The sequence below is a fragment of the Chiloscyllium punctatum genome, chromosome 45, assembly GCF_047496795.1.
Source record: "Chiloscyllium punctatum isolate Juve2018m chromosome 45, sChiPun1.3, whole genome shotgun sequence".
Lineage (NCBI taxonomy): Eukaryota > Metazoa > Chordata > Chondrichthyes > Orectolobiformes > Hemiscylliidae > Chiloscyllium > Chiloscyllium punctatum.
This window is the reverse complement of record NC_092783.1, coordinates 19,360,302-19,386,550: the sequence shown is the minus strand read 5'-3', so window position 1 is coordinate 19,386,550 and position 26,249 is coordinate 19,360,302. Positions and strand designations below refer to the sequence as shown.

General features: G+C 48.2%; 1 protein-coding gene across 12 annotated transcripts in view; it reads left to right on the top strand.

The window, feature by feature from the left end:
- The window catches only part of LOC140467201 (transcriptional enhancer factor TEF-5-like), a 262,516-nt gene that overhangs the window by 221,912 nt on the left and 14,355 nt on the right, over positions 1 to 26,249 (top strand). For 10 of the 12 annotated variants that reach the window (XM_072563398.1, XM_072563404.1, XM_072563409.1 and 7 more), the window contains 3 exons: positions 16,006 to 16,067; positions 19,793 to 19,926; positions 23,502 to 23,675. In XM_072563398.1, the coding sequence (XP_072419499.1) occupies positions 16,006 to 16,067; positions 19,793 to 19,926; positions 23,502 to 23,675 (370 nt within the window). The remainder of the gene's footprint in view (positions 1 to 16,005; positions 16,068 to 19,792; positions 19,927 to 23,501; positions 23,676 to 26,249) is intronic. The other 2 variants (XM_072563403.1, XM_072563410.1) reach the window with 1 other exon arrangement.

The following is a 26,249-nucleotide window of genomic DNA, read 5'->3' as shown; positions in this document are numbered from 1 at the left end:
AGGGTGGATTGGCTATGGGAAATTGCCCATAGTGTACAGGGATGTGTAGATTAGGTGGAATAGCCTTGGGAAATGCAGGGCTATAGGGAAGGAGGGTGCATCTGGGTGGGATGCTCTTCATTGGGTCGGTGTGAACTCAATGGGCTGAATGGCCTGCTTCCACACTGTAATTTGACACACAGTGCGCAGGGATACGCCAGTTTCGTCTGCGAGCTTTGACCTAGGTTAGAGAGCAAGGATATGCCAAAGTGCCCCAATCTCAGTCCCGACCAGTGAGCCCAACGGGGCAGAATGAGGGCAGAGTGGGTTTGCCTGCGGTTCCCTCAGCAATCAAACAGTCCAGGGAAGCACACGAGGATTGATCACTGGACAAGGAGCCAGTGGGCCTATGACTGAATCAGTGGGCCTATGGCCTAGCTGAGGTGGAAGGGAAAATTTGACAAAGGAAAGTAAAGCTGAGGCTCCACAGGAAGCTAACACTCCCAGGATCACATACATGACCCTGGGGGTGGTATTTGTGTCTCAGACGAAAAACAAGGTTGGCACCATGAAGAGAGAGGAAGGATTGAAAAAAAGTGGCAGGAGGAAGGACAGAGAAAAAGTCATTAACAGCCATAGACCCTGAACCTACCTTCCTCCAATTCAGTCGCACTGATCAGTAATCACACAGAATGTTGCATTGTTCCTGGCACAATGGATATAATAGCTCACAACATCTGCAGCTTGTTCTTCCTAATAGTAAACAGAAACTCTGCCCATGTTTTGTTCTAAACAGAAGAGATCTGGCTACATATTCGCCTACCATGTTGTTTTCTTGGGCGCAGGGGTCGCAATCCTTGCAAAACATGAGCACCCTGCTTCTGAAACTTGGCACACCGACATCTGCACAGTGACAGCAAGATGGCAAGTGGTTTCCACACTGTTGGCTGTGCCCACTGCACTGTTGGCTGGCTCTTCACCCATCAGGGGGCAGAACAGCACGCTACATCATTCTTAAAGGTGACCTGTCCTCCTTCAAGGGAAATGGTATGAATGGTATCACCGGAACTTAAAAGACCTGAAACGGAAGACGGGGAATTGCAGGATGATGTTGGCAGTCGTGGAGTAGATGGGTAGGAACACCACGGTTCCACAGGGGGTGTCAGTGGAAGGACTGGGGAGGAGATGGTCAGAAACTGCAGTTGTCTGGACTCTAACTGCCCTCTGTGTTGATATGTGACCATATACTGGTGGTCGTGACCAGTGAATGTATCTGCAGCTGGCATTTTTACACCACTGCTGCATACCCCTCCCCTCACACCTCTCAATGCACCATATCCCCAACACCTTCCCAGCACACAGCCTGGCACTGAGGCCATGCACCTTAACTTCCAGATAGCCCACCTCAGCCTCACATGCCTCCACACCAGCCACCCTCCACTGGTTTCACATCCCTCCAGCCTGAAGCAATGCTCCATTCTGTCTTCCCTCTTAGTACACATTAGCAAGAAGCAGATGAAAACCAACGAGGACCTGAGACTTCTGCAACTCCTGGGCTCTTTGAAGGAGATAGCTCTCTGTATCATGAGATAGGGCCCACAGCACCCAGCATTACATTAGTGGGCGGCACGGTGGCACAGTGGTTAGCACTGCTGCCTCACAGCGCCGGAGACCGGGGTTCAATTCCCGCCTCAGGCGACTGACTGTGTGGAGTTTGCACGTTCTCCCCGTGTCTGCGTGGGTTTCCTCTGGGTGCTCCGGTTTCCTCCCACAGTCCAAAGATGTGCAGGTCAGGTGAATTGGCCGTGCTAAATTGCCCGTAGTGTTAGGTAAGGGGTAGATGTAGGTGTAGGGGTATGGGTGGGTTACGCTTCGGCGGGGCGGTGTGGACTTGTTGGACCGAAGGGCCTGGTTCCACACTGTAAGTAATCTAATCTAACCTAATCTAATCTAATCTAATCTAATCTAAGAACATTCAAGATGATACTGTATTCCTGCCTTAGGATACTTCTCAGCTTCCAGTTCACACCATAATGGTGTTCCCATGGACCTCTAGCTTTCCATCCACATCCCATTTCCCCACATGAACTTTATCCGTTTCCAGTTTTTGACATAAAAGCTGCTCAGCCCAGGAAACAGGAAAGATCAACTGAGCGGCAGGGACTCTGGGTGCTTGTCCAAAGTTGGATATCAAGTTGTAGGAGACGAGGCAAGTGGAAGATTGCCTCTTAGCCAGTTCATCAAAAGGCAAGGGCACAGGTGGGTTCTGCTGTAGAGAATTTCCTCAAAGACTTCAATGGGAATCACACACAGTAGAGTGTTCATGGAGATCGCGGGTGTGTAACAGCAAGATGTATTGGAACCTGTCACGCCCAGAAGCAAGAAGAAACCTAGCTCCAGTTTGGCAGAGGGCACTGAACAGAGCTCATCCTTTCCACTGCCTTTGTTCTACCTGCTCGTCATGTTACAGAGACCCTTACCTACAAGTCTTCAGTGGACAAGAGACCTACTCCAATAGCTTCAGTGCAGTGATGCAGCAACACTCTCCACAGCTCCTTGATGTTGATTTGATTAATTGATTGGGTAGATATAAGAAGGACATGGGTTTGTACTTCAGCCCCACACTTCTGATCTTTGGGCACTCAGTGCAGAAGGGGACAGTTAAGTTTGAGAACCTCCTTGTGGGCCTGGCCTATGTTTATGCCCGAGTATCCTTGCAAAGGGACCAGTTAGTGTTCACCCACACTCTCAAGGCTATTTGACAGGGCTGGGCACTGTGGGGGCTGGGCACTGTGGGGGCTGGGCTGCATTATTTCCTCCTCCTGTTGATTTTGATTGAGCCCCTCCCTTGCTGACCCCACTTTTTTTTGTGTTTTGGTCATTGTACTGCCTCTGGTGAGCTGTTTGTAAATTGTTCACTGTGTAGTTGTTTTAACTGGTGATTTTGGTGGTGGTTTAAAAACAGATGAGAACCGGTGGGACTGATGTGTAGAAGGAGCTGTAAGACCGAGTAGTTAATAAACTATCCACAAAGAAAAGGGTCTTGGTTCCTGGTTCATAACCGGCTCGGGTACAGGTTGTCATGGGGAGTAGATTGTGATTAGTTGTCTAAAGGTGAAGATTGGAAACGAAGCATTCTTTTCGGATAGAGGATTGTAACCAGAGTTACTTTGAAGAACAGGTGAAACCAATATGAAGTTCCACATCACGATAAATGGAAAAGGAAGTGAATAAATAAGCGCAGGTTATGTCTTTGCCATGAGAAAAGGAAAGTATGGCCTTAGCATTGTCACGTATTGCTCATACCAAGGTCTGGTGATAAATATTCTCACATCTAGAGGCTCAACATTGAAGATGGCTTGGAAACGGTATTAAAGTTTATGGAGGAATTGTCTGGAGGATGACATATTAAAAGCATATGAGGCATGATCGGACACTGGTAGCAAGATGGATATTCTATGGAAAAATATCTAATGAAACTTAGTGAACTATATTATACTTGAAGATTCCTAACTCCGTACTTGCTTTTGAACTGTTGAACTGCACTAAGATGTCAAACAAGGTAGTCTGTTAGTATTAACTGGACTGACATTTTCAGAACAAAATGCTTTTGGAACAGATGTTAGAAACTTGAAAAGATTCCTGGGGAAATATTAATTCCCTGTCCCCAGATTGCTGACATGGTGCCAATACAAAAGGGGAATTGTAACTAAAAGGAGTGAGGATAGGGATAGCGACACCTCTGGCAATTGTAGCAGGCGACAGGAAATTGGGGGAAATGACCACCAGGGACGCTCAGGTATAGTTTTAGGTGTGACTCAAAATATCATTATATAATGAACTTGCTGAAAGTAGGTTGCATTCAGTTGAATGCAGGTCCAGCAATAATGGCATCACAAAAGGAAGTCATCAGACATCTTTATGATGCACGTTGATGATTATCTGTGGGAAGGCTCTATCGAATTTGAGCAATCTGTGTTAAATAAAATTTAAAAGGAATGTAGGACTGGATGGACAGGGCCTTTAACATAACTAGTATAGAGCCTTTAATATAATGAAACATCCCAAGGTGTTTCACAGCAAGATTATAAAATAACATGTGGTACAATGCCACATAATGTGACATTAGGTCAAAGATGGAGGCTTTAAGAAGTGTCTTAAAGGAGGAAGGTGAGGCGTGGAGATGTAGTGAGGCATTGGGGCCCAGGCATCTGAATCCACTGCCTCTGATGGTGGAAGAATTATAATAGGGAAGAGGCCAGAATGAGAGGGGTGCAGACAACGCAGAGGGTTGCAAGGCTGGCAGGAATTACAAAGAAAAGTAGGGAAAGGCTAAGAAGGAGTTGAAAACAAGGATGAAAAATGTTAAAATCAAGGTGTTGTTTGACCATCAGCCTGTGAGCACAGGGGAGATGGGAGAACGGGTCTTGCTGCAACTTAAGACATAGTCTTAAAGACAGCATGGTTTTGAGATGTAAGATTACCTTGGGTCCCATTATGACACCAAAGGACTGATTTAATCACAGACTGTTGTTGGGATAGGGATGGAGTGGTAACTAGGGAATGGAATTTGGAACAAGAGCAATGATTTCAGTCTTCTCAGTGTTCAGTTGGAGAAAACTTCTGTTCATCCACTACTGTACCTCAGATAAGCAGTTTGATAATGTAGCAACAGTGAAGGAGTTGAAAGAGAAGGTGGTAAGGCAGGTGAAAGTGGATGCTGAGAACTGTGAAGTGAGGATGTTGCTGGTAATCTTCAACCATTGTGCTGTGATACTTATGTAAGCACCCATAACAAATGAATGAGACGTGGATCACGTGTTTCTATGGAATCCAATTAAACCTTTATTTCAGCATTTACAGCCTTTACCTAGGAACACTGCAGTTACAGGCACTTGCATGGCTGGGCTGAAGCTAAACAATTTGTACGCATCATAGACACACTTCCCTCAGCATGTCATGCTGCAAGGGGACTCAGCAAGATGGAGACAGGGACCTTAACCTTTCTAACATTTTGTTAGAAAGAGGGAGTATAAAAGTAATGTATACAATTCTATGCGATTTCTACTGCAAAGATAATTGATGAAGTGGTTGGTGGCAAGGCAGGTTGTGAAACCAATAGATTCCTGGGCTTTGTAAGTATGTAGAAATTTGTCTTTATAATTATAGCAAACTTATTTTACTGTACCTTTTAATAAAGGATCATGGGGGATACCACTCGCAGAACAGCACTAAGCCTCCCAAGCATTTCACACACTGTAACACAGCCACAGCCAGTAAAATTAGTGCCGAAAATATTCATATCACAGTTAACTTCTGATTTTGCACAATAACATTTCAAAAATGCATTCTTGTTTCATGTACAAAATAAAAAATCAATTTGTGGGCATTATCCCACTCCTGACACAGATGGGTTTAGTTGCTATGGAGTTTTGCAGCTGTACTCCCAAACCCCAAACTAACTATAGACTCACGAGAGCCACTGAACGGAACGCAGGGAAAAGCAGCATGATTGTAAATAACTCTGGCCGAGACATCTGTCGAGAAATCCTTTAAATTCACATTTCCCTGTGGTGTTTTCACATCACAGTGAGAAATATTTCAATTGATTTAGTTTCAATGTCGAATATTCTGTGGTGTTGAACTCTGTCTGTTGTCAAATACGGTTCTAATTTAGGCCCGGAACTTGTTCCTCTCCATATCCCATCGCACCTACAGCGTCAGCAGGGTTGAGGCTAGCTGAAGCATAGACAGATAGGAAGTAGGTGCAGGAGAAGGCTGTTCAACCCATTAAGGCTGCTCGCCCATTCAAAATAATCATGGCTGATCCACAATCTCAACACCAACCTCCCATTCTCTCCCAAGACCTCGTAACATCTTGAGCTTCTAGAAATCTATTTCTTTCTTAAATATATTCAGTGACTCGGCCTCACGGGTCACTGAGTTACATAATTCACAGGGATCCACCACGAGCCTACAGCCTGTGGGCTTTGTGATGCTTTGTTTTAATTAAACAGTCGGGGTGCCCAGGTCCCGAGTTTGAGGTCAGCTGCTGGGCCCCAGACGAGACCACCTGCCTGCTGTGGAAGGACGACAGGCCCCGTAACCGGGGCGATCCACAGGAAGGGAAAGGCCCACTGCACCCGTCCACAATCGTCACCGGGCCCTGGAAGGGGGCAGCACCTCGTCCAGCCCTGGCACAGGTCCAGTCCCACTCCGTATCCCAGTCCCACTCCGTATCCCAGTCCCACTCCGTATCCCAGTCCCGTCCGTACCCCAGTCCCACTCTGTATCCCAGTCGCACACCGTACCACAGTCCCACTCCGTATCCCATTCCCACTCCGTATCCCATTCCCACTCGGTGTCCCAGTCCCACTCTGTTGCCCAGTCCCACTCCGTATCCCAGACCCACTCCGTACCCCAGTCCCACTCCGTATCCCAGTCCCACTCCGTATCCCAGACCCACACCGTACCCCAGTCCCACTCCGTATCCCAGTCCCATTCCGTACCCCAGTCCCACACCGTACCCCATTCCCACTCCATATCCCATTCCCACTCCGTACCCCAGTCCCACTCCGTTGCCCAGTCTCACTCCATATCCCAGTCCCACTCCGTATCCCAGACCCACTCCGTATCCCAGTCCCACTCCGTATCCCAATCCCGCTCCGTATCCCAGTCCCGCTCCGTATCCCAGTCCCGCTCCGTATCCCAGTCCCACTCCGTGTCCCAGTCCCGATCCGTATCCCAGTCCCGCTCCGTATCCCAGAACCCATTCCGGATCCCAATCCTGCTCCGTCTCCCAGTCCCGCTCCGTATCCCAGTCCCGCCCCGTACCCCAGTCCCACTCCGTATCCCAGTCCCACTCCGTATCCCAGTCTCACTCCGTATCCCAGACCCACTCCGTATCCCAGTCCCACTCCGTAGCCCAGTCTCACTCCGTATCCCAATCCCGCTCCGTATCCCAGTCCCGCTCCGTATCCCAGTCCCGCTCGGTATCCCAGTCCCACTCCGTATCCCAGTCCCATTCCGTGTCCCAGTCCCGCTCCGTGTCCCAGTCCCGATCCGTATCCCAATCCCACTCCATGTCCCAGTCCCACTCCGTATCCCAGTCCCATTCCGTATCCCAGTCCCACTCCGTGTCCCAGTCCCACTCCGTATCCCAGTCACATTCCGTATCCCAGTCCCGCTCCGTACCCCAGTCCCGCTCCATACCCCAGTCGTGCTCCGTATCCTATTCCCACTCCGTGTCACAGTCCCGCTCCGTATCCCAGTCCCTATCCATATCCCAGTCCCAATCCATATCCCAGTCCCACTCCGTACCCCAGTCTCGATCCATATCCCAGTCCCACTCCGCATCCCAGTCCAACTCCGTATCCCAGTCCTGCTCCGTACCCCAGTCCCATTCCATATCCCAGTCCCACTCCGTACCTGAGTCCCGTTCCGTATCCCAGTCCCATTCTGTATCCCAGACCCGCTCCGTATCCCAGTCCCGCCCCGTACCCCAGTCCCGCTCCGTACCCCAGTCCCATTCCGTATCCCAGTCCCACTCCATAGCCCAGTCCCACTCCGTGGCCCAGTCTCACTCCGTGGCCCAGTCCCACTCCCGCTCCGTATCCCAGTCCCACTCCGTACCCCAGTCCCGCTGTGTATCCAGTCCCGCTCCGTACCCCAGTCCCACTCCGTATCCCAGTCCCGCTCCGTATCCCAATCCTGCTCCGTCTCCCAGTCCCACTCCGTATCCCAATCCCATTCCATGTCCCAGTCCCTCTCCGTATCCCAGTCCCACTCCGTATCCCAGTCCCACTCCGTGTCCCAGTCGCGCTCCGTGTCCCAGTCCCACTCCCACTCTGTACCACAGTCCCACTCCGTATCCCAGTAGCACTCCATATCCCAGTCCCCGTCCATATCCCAATCCCAATCCGTATCCCAGTCCCACTCCGTATCCCAGTCCCATTCCGTATCCCAGTCCCGCTCCGTGTCCCAGTCCTGATCCGTATCCCAATCCCACTCCGTGTCCCAGTCCCACTCCGTATCCCAGTCCCACTCCGTATCCCAGTCCCACTCCGTGTCCCAGTCCCACTCCGTATCCCAGTCACATTCCGTATCCCAGTCCCGCTCCGTACCCCAGTCCCGCTCCATACCCCAGTCGTGCTCCGTATCCTATTCCCACTCCGTGTCACAGTCCCGCTCCTTATCCCAGTCCCTATCCATATCCCAGTCCCACTCCGTACCCCAGTCTCGATCCATATCCCAGTCCCACTCCGCATCCCAGTCCCACTCCGCATCCCAGTCCCACTCCGCATCCCAGTCCAACTCCGTATCCCAGTCCTGCTCCGTACCCCAGTCCCATTCCGTATCCCAGTCCCACTCCGTATCCCAGTCCCACCCCGTATCCCAGTCCCGCCCCATACCCCAGTCCCGCCCCGTGTCCCAGTCCTGATCCGTAGCCCAGTCTCACTCCGTATCCCAGTTCCACTCCGTATCCCAGTCCCACTCCGTGTCCCAGTCCCACTCTGTATCCCAGTCACATTCCGTATCCCAGTCCCGCTCCGTACCCCAGTCCCGCTCCATACCCCAGTCGTGCTCCGTATCCTATTCCCACTCCGTGTCACAGTCCCGCTCCTTATCCCAGTCCCTATCCATATCCCAGTCCCACTCCGTACCCCAGTCTCGATCCATATCCCAGTCCCACTCCGCATCCCAGTCCCACTCCGCATCCCAGTCCAACTCCGTATCCCAGTCCTGCTCCGTACCCGAGTCCCGTTCCGTATCCCAGTCCCGTTCCATATCCCAGTCCCGCTCCGTATCCCAGTCCTGCCCCGTATCCCAGTCCCGCCCCGTACCCCAGTCCCACTCCGTGTCCCAGTCCCGCTCCGTAGCCCAGTCTCACTCCGTAGCCCAGTCCCACTCCGTAGCCCAGTCCCGCCCCGTATCCCAGTCCCGCCCCGTACCCCAGTCTCACTCCGTAGCCCAGTCCCACTCCGTAGCCCAGTCCCACTCCGTATCCCAGACCCACTCCGTATCCCAGTCCCACTCCGTACCCCAGTCCCGCTCCGTACCCCAGTCCCGCTCCGTGTCCCAGTCCCGCTCCGTGTCCCAGTCCCACTCCCACTCCGTACCCCAGTCCCGCTCCGTGTCCCAGTCCCGCTCCGTGTCCCAGTCACATTCCGTATCCCAGTCCCGCTCCGTACCCAAGTCCCATTCCGTATCCCAGTCCCACTCCGTATCCCAGTCCCGTTCCGTATCCCAGTCCCGATCCATATCCCTGTCCCACTCCGTATTCCAGTTCCACTCCGTATTCCAGTCCCACTCCGTATTCCAGTCCCACTCTGTATCCCAGGCCCACTCTGTACCACAGACTGACTGACCCAGCCCTTAATTTCACCTCATCTCATGCTAAAGTGGCTACCAATTAACAAAGATACAGATTGAAATCTATTTGGGTGTGGAAGGCTGAGCATGTGATATTGGATAACATTTGAGTGCATTGCATGTGTACCAGGGGCAAAATGAATGGACCCCTTGGAGCAAAAACATTCTGGTTGTTATCTATTGACATACAGATGTTCGCTCTTCTTTGAATAGATTTCATGATTGATTGATTGATAAAGAGAGTCAATTGATCTGTTATGGAAAGTATGCTGTAAACTGGAGAGGGTTCCAAAAAACTTCGACAGGGTGTTGCCAGGAATGGAGGGTTTGAGACTGGGACTTCTTTCACTGGAGTATAGGAGGTTGAGAGGTGATCTATTTGTGGTTTATAAGATCATGAGGAGTATGGATAAGGTAAACAGCAAAGGCCTTTCCCCCAGGCTTGTGGAGTTCAGAACAAGGAGGCATATTTTTAAGGTGAGAGGGGAAAGATTTCAAAGGGACCTGAGGGCCAGGAGAGGGTGGTTCAGTTGTGGAATGAACTGCAAGAGAAAGTGCTCAATGCAGGTACAGTTACGACATCTAAAAGACATTTGGATAAGGACATGAATAGAAAAGGTTTGGAGGAATATGGGCCAGGAGCAGGCAGGTGGGCGGGACGGGTTTAGTTTGGGATTATGGTCAGCACTATCTGGTTGGAACGAAAGGTCAGTTTCAGTGCTGTATGACTCAATGACTCTGTGATCTTATTAAATGGCTCATCAATTTTAACGGCCTGAATGGCTACTCCTGCACCTAATCTTGTGCATATGTAATGTTTATCGTCGAGGTGGGTGTGGGTGAGGAGGGTGTGGGTGAGGTGGGTGTGGGTGAGGTGAGTGTGGATGAAGTAGGTGTGGGTGAGGTGGGTATGGGTGTGGGTAAGGTGGGTATGGGTGTGGGTGAGGTGAGTGGGTGAGGAGGGTGTGGGTGAGGTGAGTGTGGGTGAGATGGGGTGGGGGTGGGTGTGGGTTAGGTGGGTATGGGTGAGGTAAATATGGGTGAGGTGGGTGTGGGTGAGTTAGGGGTGGGGGTGGATGTGGATGAGGTGGGGGTGGGTGAGATGGGGGTGGGGGTGGGTGCAGGTGAGGAGGGTGTGGGTGAGGGTGAAGTGGGTGTAGGTGAGAGTGAGGAGGGTGTGGGTGAGGAGGGTGTGGATGAGGAGGGTGTGGGTGAGGGTGAAGTGGGTGTAGGTGAGAGTGAGGAGGGTGTGGGTGAGGAGGGTGTGGGTGAGGTGGGTGTGGGTGAGGAGGGTGTGGGTGAGGGTGAAGTTGATGTGGGTGAGGGTGAGGTGGGTAATGGTGAGGGTGAAGGTAGTGCGGGTGAGGTGGGTGTAGGTGAGGAGGGTGTGGGTGAGGGTGAAATTGAGGTGGGTAAGGGTGAGGTGGGTGTGGGTGAAGTTGGTGTGGGTGAGGGTGAGGTGGGTGAGGGTGAGGAGGGTGTAGGTGAGGGTGAAGTTGATGTGGGTGAGGGTGAGGTGGGTAATGGTGAGGGTGAAGGTAGTGCGGGTGAGGTGGGTGTAGGTGAGGAGGGTGTGGGTGAGGGTGAAATTGAGGTGGGTAAGGGTGAGGTGGGTGTGGGTGAAGTTGGTGTGGGTGAGGGTGAGGGTGAGGTGGGTGAGGGTGAGGAGGGTGTAGGTGAGGTGGGTATGGGTGAGGGTGAAGTTGGTGTGGGTGTAGGTGAGGGTGTGGGTGAGAAGGGTGAGGGTGAGGTGGGTATGGGTGAGGGTGAAGTTGGTGTGGGTGTAGGTGAGGAGGGTGTGGGTGAGAAGGGTGAGGGTGAGGTGGGTATGGGTGAGGGTGAAGTTGGTGTGGGTGTAGGTGAGGAGGGTGTGGGTGAGGGTGAGGTGGGTGAGGAGGGGGTGGGTGTGGGTGAGGTGGGTGAGGGTGAGGAAGGGGTGGGTGAGGAGGGGGTGGGTGTGGGTGAGGAGGGGGTGGGTGAGGTGGGTGTGGTTGAGGGTGAGGTGGGCACGGGTGAGGAGGGGGTGGGTGTGGGTGAGGTGGGTGAGGGTGAGGTGGGTGAGGGTGAGGTGGGTATGGGTGAGGAGGGGGTGGGTGAGGGTGAGGTGGGTATGGGTGAGGAGGGGGTGGGTGTGGGTGAGGGTGAGGTGGGTATGGGTGAATATGTTTCATCTTCCTTCTTTTCACTTTATGTGAGTTTAGCACTGCATTCACTTCTCAGAGCTGACCCTACCCCATTTGCCATGAGCTTGGATCCTGACTGTCGGGTGAGCTCATAGCAACATCTGATTTTCTTTTAAAACTGTCTAAACACCTAGCGTTTGATTTTTCCACTGGAACGCTCCCAAAAATGAACGAGAAAACGTTCTGAAGTGAAGACTCTGGAGAATAACATGCTGTGCAAATTCAACTGTCGTAAAGGGGAACAGATGTGTTGGCCAGTTTCCAGGAGCAGCCTTTTCTAGGGCTGGGTCCAATGTTCATCTTTCCTTGTTTGTTGTTGATTGGTATGGCTGAGCATTCACTGTGTGAGGTGACAATCCACGGTTAACCATTGGTTGGAAGCCAGTGTCCACTCCAATAGTTAGCTCTGCAGCTGAAGTGTTATTTTAATTCTTTCATGTTGATGTGGTTATCACTGGTGAGGCCAATATTTTCTGCCCATCCTAATCTGCTGGTGAACTGAGCAGCTTGCTGGGCCATAGCAGAGGGCAGTGAAGATGTATGTCAGCTAGATCAAGCAAGGATGGCAGATTTCCTTCCCTGAAGGACCCAACTAGGTTTATGCAATGATAGTTTCATCACCGAAACTAGCTTTCAATTCCAGATTTTATTTTATCGAGGGCTGAAGGGCTTGTACTGCGCTGTAATGTTCTACGTTCTATTATTTTAATAGGAGATTTAAATCTATACTTATAGAGTCATAGAATCCCTACAGTGTGGTATATTTGGTCCATCAAGTCCACACCGACCCTCCAAAGAGCGTCGCACTCAGACTCACCCCCACTGCCATCCTATCACTGTAACCCTGCATTTCCCATGACTAATCCACTTAACCGGCACATCTTTGGACTGTGGGAGGAAAGCAGAGCACCCGGAGGAAACCCATGCAGATACGGGGAGAATGTGCAAACACCATACAGACAGTCTCCCGAGGCTGGAATTGAACCGGGGTCCCTGGTGCTGTGAGGTAGCAGTGCTAACCACCATGCTACCCTCACAGCGTTAGCTGGGCTTCTGGATTACTCGTCCAGTGACATTACCACTTTTCAATTTTCTTACAAATCCTGCACTCTCTATATTTCCTGCATGTCCTCTTTAAAAACTGCTTACCATTGTTAGTGCAACTTCAAAACATTGACTGATTGCTATTTTTCTGTCACTCCCAACTTCGAATGGGTCTTTTGAGAGCTCTTAAATTCTCCTGTTCCTTTGCTATAGGTGAGAGCGTGGTCAGTAAGGGTTAACAGAAGGCTGGAGAGAGAGTGCAGATTAACTGGTGGATTAAGTAATAGCAAATGGAGATTGGCATCAACATGAAGTGGGTGGGGACAGGTGGAGAGTCTCTCACAGCAGCATAATAGGCCAGTCATCACTTGTATTTCCACTTTCTTTCCTTTAGGAAGGAAAGTGCTGTGCGATGTTCGATGTAGGGCCCACATTTTAAGTTGTGTGAGGGCTGTCCTCATTCAGGAAGTGATGGATAACTGTTTAACCTGTTGAGCTCCACGGTTTAATGTAACTGAGAGACTGCTGATGTTTGACAGCTTCCCAGTGTGGCTGGAGGCATTTGTGAATTGTTTCAAAGCGAAAGTCTGGACCGAAAGATCGAATATTTACACAAAATCTTCTGTACTGTCTTTGTTGGATTGTTTTCTGTTGTGTCGTGATTCAGCTTTCAATTCCTTTTCATTTCTCCATCCCCCTATTTTTCTTATCTTTCCCTTACAATTTATCCGAAAATTGTAATGCTGATTTTGCTAGACTGCAGCTCTATTGCTGACACTCATTCACCCCAAACACTTACACTCACATTAAAGATCGCTGGTAAATAACATTGAATTGGCAAGAGCAAAAACCTTGATGCATTTATCAATAAATCTTTCTCTAATTCAGGATCACTTACAGAGTCATAGTGTCATAGAGATGTACAGCATGGAAACAGACCCTTTAGTCTAACCCGTCCATGCCAACCAGATATCCCAACCCAATCTAGTCCCACCTGCCAGCACCCGGCCCATATCCCTCCAAACCCTTCCTATTCATATACCCATCCAAATGCCTCTTAAATGTTGCAATTGTACCAGCCACCACCACATCCTCTGGCAGCTCATTCCATACATATACCACCCTCTGCATGAAAAAGTTGCCCCTTAGGTCTCTTTTATATCTTTCCCCTCTCACCCTAAACCTATGCCCTCTAGTTCTGGACTCCCCGACCACAGGGAAAAGACTTTGCCTATTTATCCTATCTAGGCCCCTCATAATTTTGTAAACCTCTATAAGGTCACCCCTCAGCCTCCGACACTCCAGGGAAAACAGCCCCAGCCTGTTCAGCCTCTCCCTGTAGCTCAGATCCTCCAACCCTGGCAACATCTTTGTAAATCTTTTCTGAACCCTTTCAAGTTTCACAACATCTTTCTGATAGGAAGGAGACCAGAATTGCACGCAATGTTCCAACAGTGGCCTAACCAATGTCCTGTACAGCCGCAACATGACCTCCCAACTCCTGTACTCAATACTCTGACCAATAAAGGAAAGCATACCAAACGCCTTTTTCACTATCCTTTATACCTGCGATTCTACTTTCAAGGAGCTATGAACCCGCACTCCAAGGTCTAGTTGTTCAGCAACACTCCCTAGGACCTTACCATTAAGTGTATAAGTCCTGCTAAGATTTGCTTTCCCAAAATGCAGCACCTCGCATTTATCTGAATTAAACTCCATCTGCCACTTCTCAGCCCATTGGCCCATCTGGTCAAGATCCTGTTGTAATCTGAGGTAACCCTCTTCGTTGACCACTACACCTCCAAGTTTGGTGTCATCTGCAAACCTACTAACTGTACCTCTTATGCTCGCATCCAAATCATTTATGTAAATGACAAAAAGTAGAGGACCCAGCACCGATCCTTGTGGCATTCCACTGGTCACAGGCCTCCAGTCTGCAAAACAACCTCCACCACCACCCTCTGTCTTCTACCTTTTGAGCCAGTTCTGTATCCAAATGGCTAGTTCTCCCTTTATTCTATGAGATCTAATCTTGCTAATCAGTCTCCCATGGGGAACCTTGTCGAACGCCTTACTGAAGTCCATATAGATCACATCTACTGCTCTGCCCTCATCAATCTTCTTTGTTACTTCTTCAAAAAACTCAATCAAGTTTGTGAGACATGTTTCCCATGTACAAAGCCATGTTGACTATCCCTAATCAGTCCTTGCTTTTCCAAATACATTTACTTCCTATCCCTCAGGATTCCCTCCAACAACTTGCCCACCACCAAGGTCAGGCTCACTGGTCTATAGTTCCCTGGCTTGTCTTTACCGCCCTTCTTGAACAGTGGCATCACGTTAGCCAACCTCCAGTCTTTCTGCACCTCACCTGTGACTATCGATGATACAAATATCTCAGCAGGAGACCCAGCAATCACTTCTCTAGCTTCCCACAGGGTTCTAGGGTATATCTGATCATGTCCTGGGGATTTATCCACCTTTAACCATTTCAAGACATCCAGCACTTCCTCCTCTGTAATCTGGACATTTTGCAAGATGTCACCATCTATTTCCCTACAGTCTGTATCTTCCATATCCTTTTCCACAGTAAATACTGATGCAAAATACTCATTTAGTATCTCCCCCATTTCAGCAGCTCCACACAAAGGCCACCTTGCTGATCTTTGAGGGGCCCTATTCTCTCCCTAGTTACCCTTTTGTCCTTAATGTATTTGTAAAAACCCTTTGGATTCTCCTTAATTCTATTTGCCATTCTCCTTGCTCCCCAGGTCTGGGGTTTGGATTCCATGTGAAAGTACAGAGTCATGTAAAACCTGACCTTGCGACCTTTGCCCTAAAAAAGGGCATTTATTTTACCTAAAAGCTGATTCCAGTTTAAATAACTTCACTGAGGCTGGTATCCCGTCACTAAGTCACCCGTTATTTACATGTGCACTGTACATGGGCTCCCATCAGTCCCTACACTGAGGAGACTCTCTGAATCTCCTGTTTATATCTGTCAGCCAGGGCTCCCTTGTTAACAACTCCAATCAGGGATCTCATAGTCAAAGAGATCCACTTGGCTCTGGTTCCAGTCACTCCACCAGTCATTCAAGGATTAAAGGCCAAAAATCTCAAGCTATAATTTCTCCAATCCCATCAAACATCTCAATTCATTCAAAATTGTAGCAGACTGAAGCCTCTCAATGGTAGGTAAGGATGTCCAAAGGTCGAAGGCCAGGAGGTCTGCCTTACAGCTGAGATCAGAAACTGACCCAAGATGCCTGAGTCCTCTTTTGGAAGACGTTACTTGGATTGGGCCATGGAGAATGTCTGGAGCATTGGGCAATTCTGTTGTTGAACTGTGCTGTTCCTCACCACCACCACCACCACCAGGACTGTTTGCAGGCACTAACCCACTTGTCTCGTTTCGTTCCTTTTGCAGTGTGAAGCCATTCGCCCAACCATCATACCCCATTCAGCCAGCGGTACCACCATCCATTGCAAGTGAGTACACCCAGAGCCATATGTGTTAAGGTGCAGAGTCTCAAAGCCAGATTTGTCCCAGCAAGCAGGTTCGGAAGATTTCATCCATGTTCATTGTGTGCACAATTTTCTGAAGACTTCAATCTCTTTCTCATCTTGTACTCTGAATCTATTGGTCTATACATTTTGGAATGGGTTGGGTGCAGAATATAAATCTGGGATGAATTTAAACCATTTGGATGTTGAACAAATGTCATTGGGTTGGAATACAAAGGGGGAAGAAATTATATTACGTGCAACTTCAGCTAGAGAATAGATTGCTAGTTGGGTTCAGAAAAGATTCACCAGGATATTGCCAGGGTTGGAGAGTTTGAGTTTTAGGGAAAGGCTGAATACGCTGGGGCTATTTTCTCTCTCATGTCAGAGGCTGAGGGGTGACCTGATAGGGGCTTATAAAATCATGAAGGGGCATGGATAGGGTAAATGGCCAAGGTAGGGGTAGGGGAGTTCAAAACTAGAGGGGCATAGGTATCGGGCGAGAGGGGAAAGAATAAATGGGACCTAAGGGGCAACCTTTTCACACAGAGGGTGGTGCGTGTATGGAATGAACTGCCAGAGAAAGAGAGAGAGAATGTAGTGGAGGCTGTTACAAAGACAACATTTACAAGGCATCTGGATGGATACATGAATAGGAAGGCTTTAGAGGGATATGGACCAAGTGCAGGCAAATGGGACCAAATTAGTTTAGAATATTTGGTCGGTGTGGGTGAGTTGGATCCAAGGAATGCTGTACATCTCTGTTACTCTATGACTCTATTGAGATCCGGAAGCTGCACTTCAGGGAGGTATGTTGGCCATTGGTATGACAGACCCGAGGCAACGTTCCCCAGTGATGAGTAATTCAGATGAGAAACCCCACATTGTCAGGCACCTGGCTGAGGGGGGTTCAACTGTCTCCCCTTCTTCAATCACCCAACCCTTCCGTTGGTCACCAGGTTGCTTTATAAAGGATTCTGTCCCTTGTGGGGGCCTTTGTCCCAGACCAAATGAATTTATCTTTTCAAAAGAGCCGATGTAACCAGGCTTTTGTGAGTTTTAAAAGTGTGTTTATTTGCAAGAAGGAAGAAATAATAATGCAACATGCAAACACATAGACTAGTAATGAGAAGTCAGCCCAAGGACTGATAAGATTCAAATGATCTTGGGTTTTGGTGAACTTTGTGTGGTTGCTTTTGAGATTTGATTTTACAGGTTGTTTGAAGTCCTTTGTCCTGGTTCCTTTCGAAATTGTTTGGATGGAAGCTCTCATAGTGAGTGAGTTTCGGCACCTTTCCTTACCTACAGTGCAGAGGTGGTTAATGGTAGTACTCAAAGCTGTGGCCTTCACAGCACACTAGCCCACACATTCGGGCGCCAAGCTACAAAACTGCCCAGCCCAGGGTTAAAGCTCGCTCTTCAGCCTCTGCCTAACTATTCTTGAAAGGGAAAAATGCAAATATTCTCTCACAGAGACTGGTCACTCTTTTTCCCCTTATTACAGGATGCTTACAGGAGATTACAGTTCAGTTTCTGCTTTTGTCACATCAGCTGTTGTGACTTTCCAACATTCCTCTCCAGACAGCCACAGATTTACATACACTGTCATTTTGGCTGAATCTCAACAAAATGTTGGAAGTTAAATGTTTGATATGTCCATAGGTGACCCAGGTTCATGATCCATGGTCGTGACACCTTGGAAGGGATGGAATGTAGATTAACCACAATGTTACCAGACTAACTAAGCTGGGTCAATTGTAAGTGTCAAAACCAAGATGGATTGATGTTTCGTTGTGATGAGAATGACAAGTCGAAGGTGGGTAAATATGGTCAAGATATAGATCAGCCATGATCCATTTGACTGTCACAAAAAAAGGCTTAATGTTTGCAAGGAGATGCAAAATGGGACCTGGGTGTTTATTTGGGTCTTGCATCTGCTTCCAGTGGGGAATTGATTAAACAAATGATTTGAGTGTGTTTGAGCCCATAATGGGCATGGAGAAGGTTCCTGTGCACAGGAATAGTGGGGTTTTGAAGCTAGAGAGCCAATGAACCTTGCAGGTCGCGATAGCAGCAGGACAAGGTAAACAACACAGACACTGCCCCAAGAAGATGAAGACCCCTTTCACAAACTCTGATAAGAAGTAGAGAGAGAACAGCCAGCTAACTCCCTCGGGTTGGGCCTGGGTTCTGGGACCCCCGCTAGCTGCTGACTTTAGGCTTTACCTCCTTCCAAACCAACATGAAGGGCAGTTTCTTGGGTCTTGGCACTCCTGCCTCCTCCCTCCCATCACAGTCAGTTGCCTAACTTTACCCTTAACAAGGCTCCTAGCGACATTAATTGCCTGTCTACCTTGGAGGGTCAAGATTTCTCAGGCTCTGAGACCATGGCAGCCTGAACAGCCAATGCCAGGAAAAAAGACAGAAATTGCTGGAAAAGCTCAGCAGATCTGGCAGTATCTGTGAAGAGAAGCCAGAGTTAACATTTTGGTCTGGTGATGCTTCCTTGATAGTGTCAGAAACACTATTCCGATACTGACCACTAGGAGGAGCCAATATGTGCTGTATTCATCCCCTCAGCTTTAGTTTCCAATCTCTAGGGAACCAGAAAACACCACAAGGTTTTGGTATTGACCAGCCCTCCAGGATGTCCTGCGATCCAGTCCTTTTGGAGGTGACAGTGAGAGAGCTTACCTCTTAACGGTGTTACAGCACCACCTATTTCAAAGCACCGGCACTGTTGCATTCTCAAAAGACACAGAATAGATAAACTGATCATGGACAACAAGAAAATTGCTGCAGTAACACTTTGCTGTCGGGCCTTCCAAATATGTTTTCTAACTAAATAATTCATTCACAGGATAGGGGTGCCGCTGGCTGGGCCAGCATTTACCGCCCTTGAGAAGGGGGTGGTGAGCTATCTTCGTAAACCACTGCAGTCCATGTGCTGTAGGTTGACCCACAATGCCCTTAGAGAGGAAATTCTAGGATTATAACTCAGTGACACTGACGGAACAGCAATGTATTTCCAAGACCAGCTGTGAGTTTGGAGAAGAGACTTTGGGGCTGGCACTAGATCAGTGGTTAGCACTGCTGCCTCACAGTGCCAGGGGCCCAGGTTCGATTCCAGCCTTGGGTGACTGTGCGAAGTTTGCATGTTCTCCTGTGTCTGCATGGGTTTCCCCTGGGTGCTCTGGTTTCCTCCTACAATCCAAAGATGGTGGATTGGCCATGCTAAGTTGCCCATGGTGTTCAGGGATGTGTAGGTTAGGTGCATTAGTCAGGGGTAAATATAGGGTCAGGGAATGGGTCTGGGTGGGTTACTCTTCGGAGGGTCGGTGTGGACTTGTTGGGCCAAAGGGCCTGTTTCTACACTTTAGGGATCCTATATACTTCTATTAAAGTCAGGATGGTGTGTGGCTTGGAGGGGAACTTGCAGAGGGTGATGTTCCCATGTGTCTGCTGCCCTTGTCCTTCTAGGTGGAAGTGGTCATGAGTTTTGGAAGGTGTTGTCTAAAGAGCCTTGGTGCATTGCTGCTGTGTATCAAGTAGATGGTATACACTGCTGCCTTTCTGCATTGGTGATGGGCAGAGTGAATCTTGAAGATTTCTAAGGTCATTTGGAACACGGGAAGTAAAGAAAGTTCTGCTCAACTGAAAGTTAACACTGAAACAATGTGGGGTTTAATTTCATTGTTTTGTTTCTTCAGCAGGTTATGAACCGTTGGGCCCTCTCTCACCACCTGCAACTATCCCAGTGTGGCAAGACCGAACCATCGCCTCCACTAAACTCAGATTGCTGGAGTACTCTGCTTTTGTGGAGGTGCAGCGAGACCCAGACACGGTAGGCAGCCGCCTCTCAATCTCCCCAAATTCTTCGATTACTGTATGTCGATAGGCAGAGCTTTTTTCTGGTTCTCTCACTGGAAGGAGGAGGTCACCGGTCCTTGTCAAAGGCACTCCCTCTACCCAGGTTGAGAGAAAGAGTGTGTTTCTATAGCACTGTTTCCAACCTCTGGATTCCTCAAACACAAACAGGCAATGGAGTTCTTTGGAAGTTGCACAGTAGGAATGAAGGCAGCCAATGTGTACACAAGAACCCATAAACCGCAGTGTGACTATGAGCAGATTGTCTGTTTCTTACTGATGTGGGTTGAGCATTGAACATTGGCTGGGGACCCAAAGGGAAGAGGTCCCCAGCCATTTATCCACAGAGATCTTTTACAGTGAGCTGAGAGATCAGACAGAGCCTTGGAAACATGACACTGACCCTGTCTCACTAGATTGGCAGCCTTGAGGCTGTCTTCAGTCTCAGCCTCCTCACTTCGGGGTGAGAGGGTTGCTCACTGAGCCATTACTGAGATCTTAATATCCTGCCTCCCATACACTCACTCACTCACTCTGTCCACTCTCTCACACAGCAATACTGCCCCGACACACACACACACACGCAGCGACACTGTCCCGACCCCACACACACACACACGCACACAGAGACACTGCCCCTGACCTGAGCTCAGTGGCCTTGACCCAGATCTTCCCTGTCCTCACCCACTCTCAAACTAATGCCTCAAATTATTATCCTGTCCCGAGTACTGTGTTGGGGGATGTAGAGCCATAGAGATGTACAGCATGGAAACAGACCCTACTGTCCAACTCGTCCATGCCAACCAGATATCCTAAATTAATCTAGTCCCATTTGTCAGCATTTGGCCCATATCCCTCTAAACCCTTCCTACTCATACACACATCCAGATGCCTTTTAAGTGTTGTAATTGTACCAGCCTCCCCCCCACTTCCTCTGGCACCTCATTCCATACACACACCACCCTCTGTGAGCAAACGTTGCTCCTTAGGTCCCTTTTAATCTTTCTCCTCTCACTCTAAAACTGTGCCATCTAGTTCTGGACTCCCCCATCCCAGGGAAAAGACTTATCCATGCCCCTCATGATTTTTTTAGACCTCTATAAGGTCACCCCTCAGCCTCCAAAATTCCAGAGAAAACAGCCCCAGCACCAGCCTATTCAGCCTCTCCCTATAGATGAAACCCTTCAACCCTGGCAACATCCTTGTAAATCTTTTATGAACCCTTTAAACTTTCACAACATCCTTCCTATAGCAGGGAGACCAGAATTGCACACAATATTCCAAAAGTAGCCTAATCAATGTCCTGTACAGCCGCAACATGGCCTCCCAACTCCTGTACTCAATACTCTGACCAATAAAGGAAAGCATACCAAATGCCTTCTTCACTATCCTATCTACCTGTGACTCCACTTTCAAGGAGCTATGAACCTGCACTCCAAGGTCTCTTTGTTCAGCAACACTCCCTAGGACCTTACCATTAAGTGTATCAGTCCTGCCCTGATTTGCCTTTCCAAAATGCAGCACCTCACATTTATCTAAATTAAATTCCATCTGCCACTCCTCAGCCCATTGGCCCATCTGATCAAGATCTCATTGTACTCTGAGGTAACCTTCTTCGCTGTCCACTACACCTCCAATTTTAGAGTCACCTGCAAACTTAATAACTGTACCTCCTGTGTTCACATCCAAATCCTTTATATAAATGACAAAAAGTAGTGAACCCAGCACCAATCCTTGTGGCACTCCACTGGTCACAGGCCTCCAGTCTGAAAAACAACCCTCCACCACTACCTTCTACTTTTTAGGCCAGTTCTGTATCCAAATGGTTAGTTCTCCTTGTATTCCATGTCTAACCATGCTAACCAGTCCACCATGAGGAACTTGTCGAATGCCTTGCTGAAGTCCATATAGATCATGTCTACCACTCTGCCCTCCTCAATCACCTTTGTTAATTTTTTTTAAAAACTCAAATCAAGTTAGTAAGACATGATTTCCCACGCAACTTGATTGAATTGAAATGCTTGTACAGTGCTTATGTACTTTCCTGAATGCTCCTGATGTTTAGTTACACACTGAACACCTTTTTGAAAATTCTCCCTGAAACAAGAATTTGCCTTTGAATTCTGCTGGGAATTAGCTGTGAAATTCACCAAGGACCACTATGCTTCAGATGACCACTACTCTCGACTTGACTTTGTTCTTTCTCAATGGCATGTCTGTGTACCTGCTTTCAGTTTGTGTGCAAGCAGAACTTCACCCTGCTTTATCTCAAAACCCAACTTCAATTAGTATTTCCAATCTTGGTTTTGCCACCATTTATCTCCAGTTTGTTCCTCCCATTTCTTGAGTTGCAGGTCAACATGAAACTCTTGAGACTATCTTTGTACCTGTACAACGTAAAAAGACAAATGAGCATTAGAGAGAACGACTTTCACATAAGTGGCATCTTCTGACCACCCCAAAACACTTTGCTGTCAAAGACATTTTTCTAAAGTGTAATCATTGCAGTCACGCAGGAAGATGCAGTATTACGATTTTGTGGATTTAAGAACTATACAGTATTCTGTCCTGGTTTTTTTTAATGAAAAATGGTTGACAAAGAGATGTCAAGCAGTCTGCTCCAAAGCAGTGAGGCCTCGCAGTTTTTTGTTCTAAATTCACAACAATAGAAGCAGCCTGAATGGGTGGAGTCAAACTCCCAAAGAACCAGGATTTTTATTTTTAGTTTTTAGTATCAGTTGCTGCTGGGCTCTTGAAGATGAGTTTGGAAGCTGTTTTTCCTCTCTCTGTTACAGCTAAAAGCTGGGGTTCTGTTCCCACTGCTAGAATTGCAAGTGAGACAATCTATTTTACTGAATTTGCCTTTTGCCAAGGCTATGCTTCTGGGATGTTACAATGTAGGAACAGTTACTGTGTATGAGTAAACTAATTTATTATGCTGTTACATTTCCCAATAGAGTTGTTATTCCAATTTATTCTTTCTTTTGTTGTCTTTTAACTGTAATGTGTGAGTACAGTGTGTTTTGCTTCAAGACTGGTAGTTTGACCAATCAAATTGCATCTGGAATGCACTTGCCTTTAAATAAGAAATATTTAGGGTCCAGGCTATCTCTTTGATATGTTTTGATCGGGTTTGGTCTAGTCCATAACACCAGCAACCAATTTGTACAGCAGTAAGATCAACGACCAGGGAATCTGGTTAAAGTACTGGTTGGGGGTTGAAATGTTGGCCAAGACATCTGGGAAAGCACTTTCTTTTAAAAGTAGAATCACAGGATGTGCACGTCACTGGCTACGTCAACATATAGTGCTCATCCCGAGTTGCACTTATGAATATGGCTTGCACCACTTTTTATGTTTACCTGAGGGGAAAGTTTGAGGCTTTGGTTTAATCTGTCAGTCACAAATATGTCTCCAAGTGTCTGGAGTGCCCCTGAGCCCAGGAGCATCCAATTCAACGTGGGTTCGCCGAATGAGCCACAACTGAATGGAGGTCAAGGTGGTCTTTGGCAGGAAGCAATGAAGTAACTCACTTCCTTTCTTTGTTTGCAGTATAACAAGCACCTCTTCGTTCATATTGGTCAGACAAACCCATCCTACAGCGACCCATTACTGGAAGCCGTGGATATCCGTCAGATCTACGACAAATTCCCAGAGAAAAAAGGCGGGTTGAAGGAGTTGTTTGAGAAAGGACCACAGAACGCCTTCTTCTTAGTAAAGTTCTGGGTAAGGCTTCCCTTCCTTCTCACCCTCTGTCTCTGTTTGTGTGGACTGTATGGTTGCTCTTATGGACCCAAAGATCTGTTGATCTTATGGACCCAAAGTGACAATGAAAATTGCACTTAGTTGGTGTTGTGGACCTGAACAACCCTGTTTTAATCAGTTTTGGGTGGGTGGGGGGTGGTGTCAGTTACCTCAGTTGGCTACAGCTGACTCGTGTGGTGAAAAATAAAGCCATAGTGTGGGTTCAGTCTCTATCCCAGCTGTGGTAGTTTAGAAAGGCCTGCCTCCTCATTTTACTCTACGTTTGTGAAGTGGTTCACCTCAAGCTGTACATAACTATTTATCACTCTGCAGAGGGATGCCTTTATCGTCTATGGCTCCTTTCTTAACATCTGTAGAATTCCTATAGTGTGGAACAACGCTATTCGCCCCATTGAGTCCATAAGACCATCAGACCATAAAACATAGGAGTGGAAGTAAGGCCATTCGGCCCATCGAGTCCACTCCGCCATTCAATCATGGCTGATGGGCATTTCAACTCCACTTACCCGCATTCTCCCCATAGCCCTTAATTCCTCGAGACAACAAGAACCTATCAATCTCTGCCTTGAAGACATTTAGCGTCCCGGCCTCCACTGCACTCTGCGGCAATGAATTCCACAGGCCCACCACTCTCTGGCTGAAGAAATGTCTCCACATTTCTGTTCTGAATTTACCCCCTCTAATTTTAAGGCTGTGTCCACGGGTCCTAGTCTCCTCACCTAACGGAAACAATTTCCTAGCGTCCACCCTTTCCAAGCCATGTATTATCTTGTACGTCTCTATCAAGTCTCCCCTTAATCTTCTAAACTCCAATGAATACAATCCCAGGATCCTCAGCCGTTCCTCATATGATAGACCAACCATTCCAGGGATCATCCATGTGAATCTCCGCTGGACACGTTCCAGTGCCAGTATGTCCTTCCTGAGGTGTGTGGGGACCAAAACTGGACACAGTACTCCAAATGGGGCCTAACCAGAGTCCACACTGACCCTCCGAAAAGCATCTACCCAAACCCACACCATCCCTGTAACCCTGCATTTCCCAAGGTTAACCCACCCAACCTGCACGTCTGTTGGCTCTATGTGCAATTTAGCTTGGCCAATTCACCTGACCTGCACATCATTGGACTGTGGCAGGAAACCAGAGCACCCGGGGAAAACCCACGTAGACACAGGGAGAATGTGGAAATTCCACACAGACATTCGCCAGAGGGTGGAATCAAACCTGGGTCCCTGGCGCTGTGAGGCAGCAGTGCTAACCACTGAGCTGCCTGATTTCAGTTGGGTTCGTGCTGACATGAAACATCACTGGGCAAAGGAACAGCATGAATTAGCAACAACAAATTGTGTTTAATTCATGCCTTTTACATGGTGCAACATTGCAGGAAGCTCCACTGAAGCGTAATTCATCAAACTGAATTCCCACCCTGCTTCCCGAGTAACTCTCTTCCTGCTGTCAACAATGGATCTAGTCTCATTTTCAGATTGCGAATCAAGCCCCCAGCAATGTAACAAGGAGGTTACAATGTCTGGCATCTGTGGGTGAAGTGTTAGTGACCAAGACAATGGAGGGAACCTCATTGCTTCCTGCCAAAGACCACCTTGACAGGAATATCAGATGGTGGCAGTGAAAATCTGACCCAATCCTCCTTTGGTTTTTGGCTTTAACAAGGGACTGAGTTATATTCTCAAGGTGTGTTTGATATTTTCATATTGAAATGAGGCTGCATGCCTCAAATTTAATTCAAGTGCCTGAGCGAGAACTTGCCAGGGCACAAGAACCTGGTAGCTAGTCATGCGAAAGAGACCAGCCTTTCCAGCAATACTTCTGGGCCTGGAGAAGCAATAATCTTGCAGGTTCCCAAAGCTAACCTGCCTTTCTTCTGGTCAATCTCTCTCTCACTCTCTTGACCATCCAGAAAATCCTAACCCACTTTGCCACCAAATCCCAGAAATATTTTTTTATGAACAGCCTGTCATCTCGCCAACCCAACACCACTTTCCACTCCTCAACCAATATGGCGTCACCCTGACCCACAATCCCTCCCTCCCTCCTCCCAGAATAGAGCCTGGTGCAATCGTTTTATTTATTTATTTATTGTCGCATGTATCTTGCTACAAGACACAGTGAAAAATATTATATCGTGTCACCAGTCTCCAGCCCCACCTTTAAGCACAGAAGAAAGACCAAAATGAAGAACGTAAACGCAGAAAAGTGAAGAAATAACGGAAGTTCCAACTTTGTAATCCTATATCAGTCAGGCCCTCAATCTCTGGCTGCCAGTTGGGAAATGAAGCAAAAGGATTTGAAAGTGGTCGAAAACCAGCAGAATCTCTAGGGAACCCACATCCATGGGTTGTCTCCTACCTTTTCCTGTCAATGTAAGGACAATGGTGGAATGTTCTGTTGTACTATGTTCAGTATATCAACAGGTGGCGCTCATGTGTAAGACTGCAGACTGAAACACTGGCGATAGCAAATAAACAGATTAGTCCCACTTCGTAGGAGCTCATGTGTTGCAACCTCATCTCAGC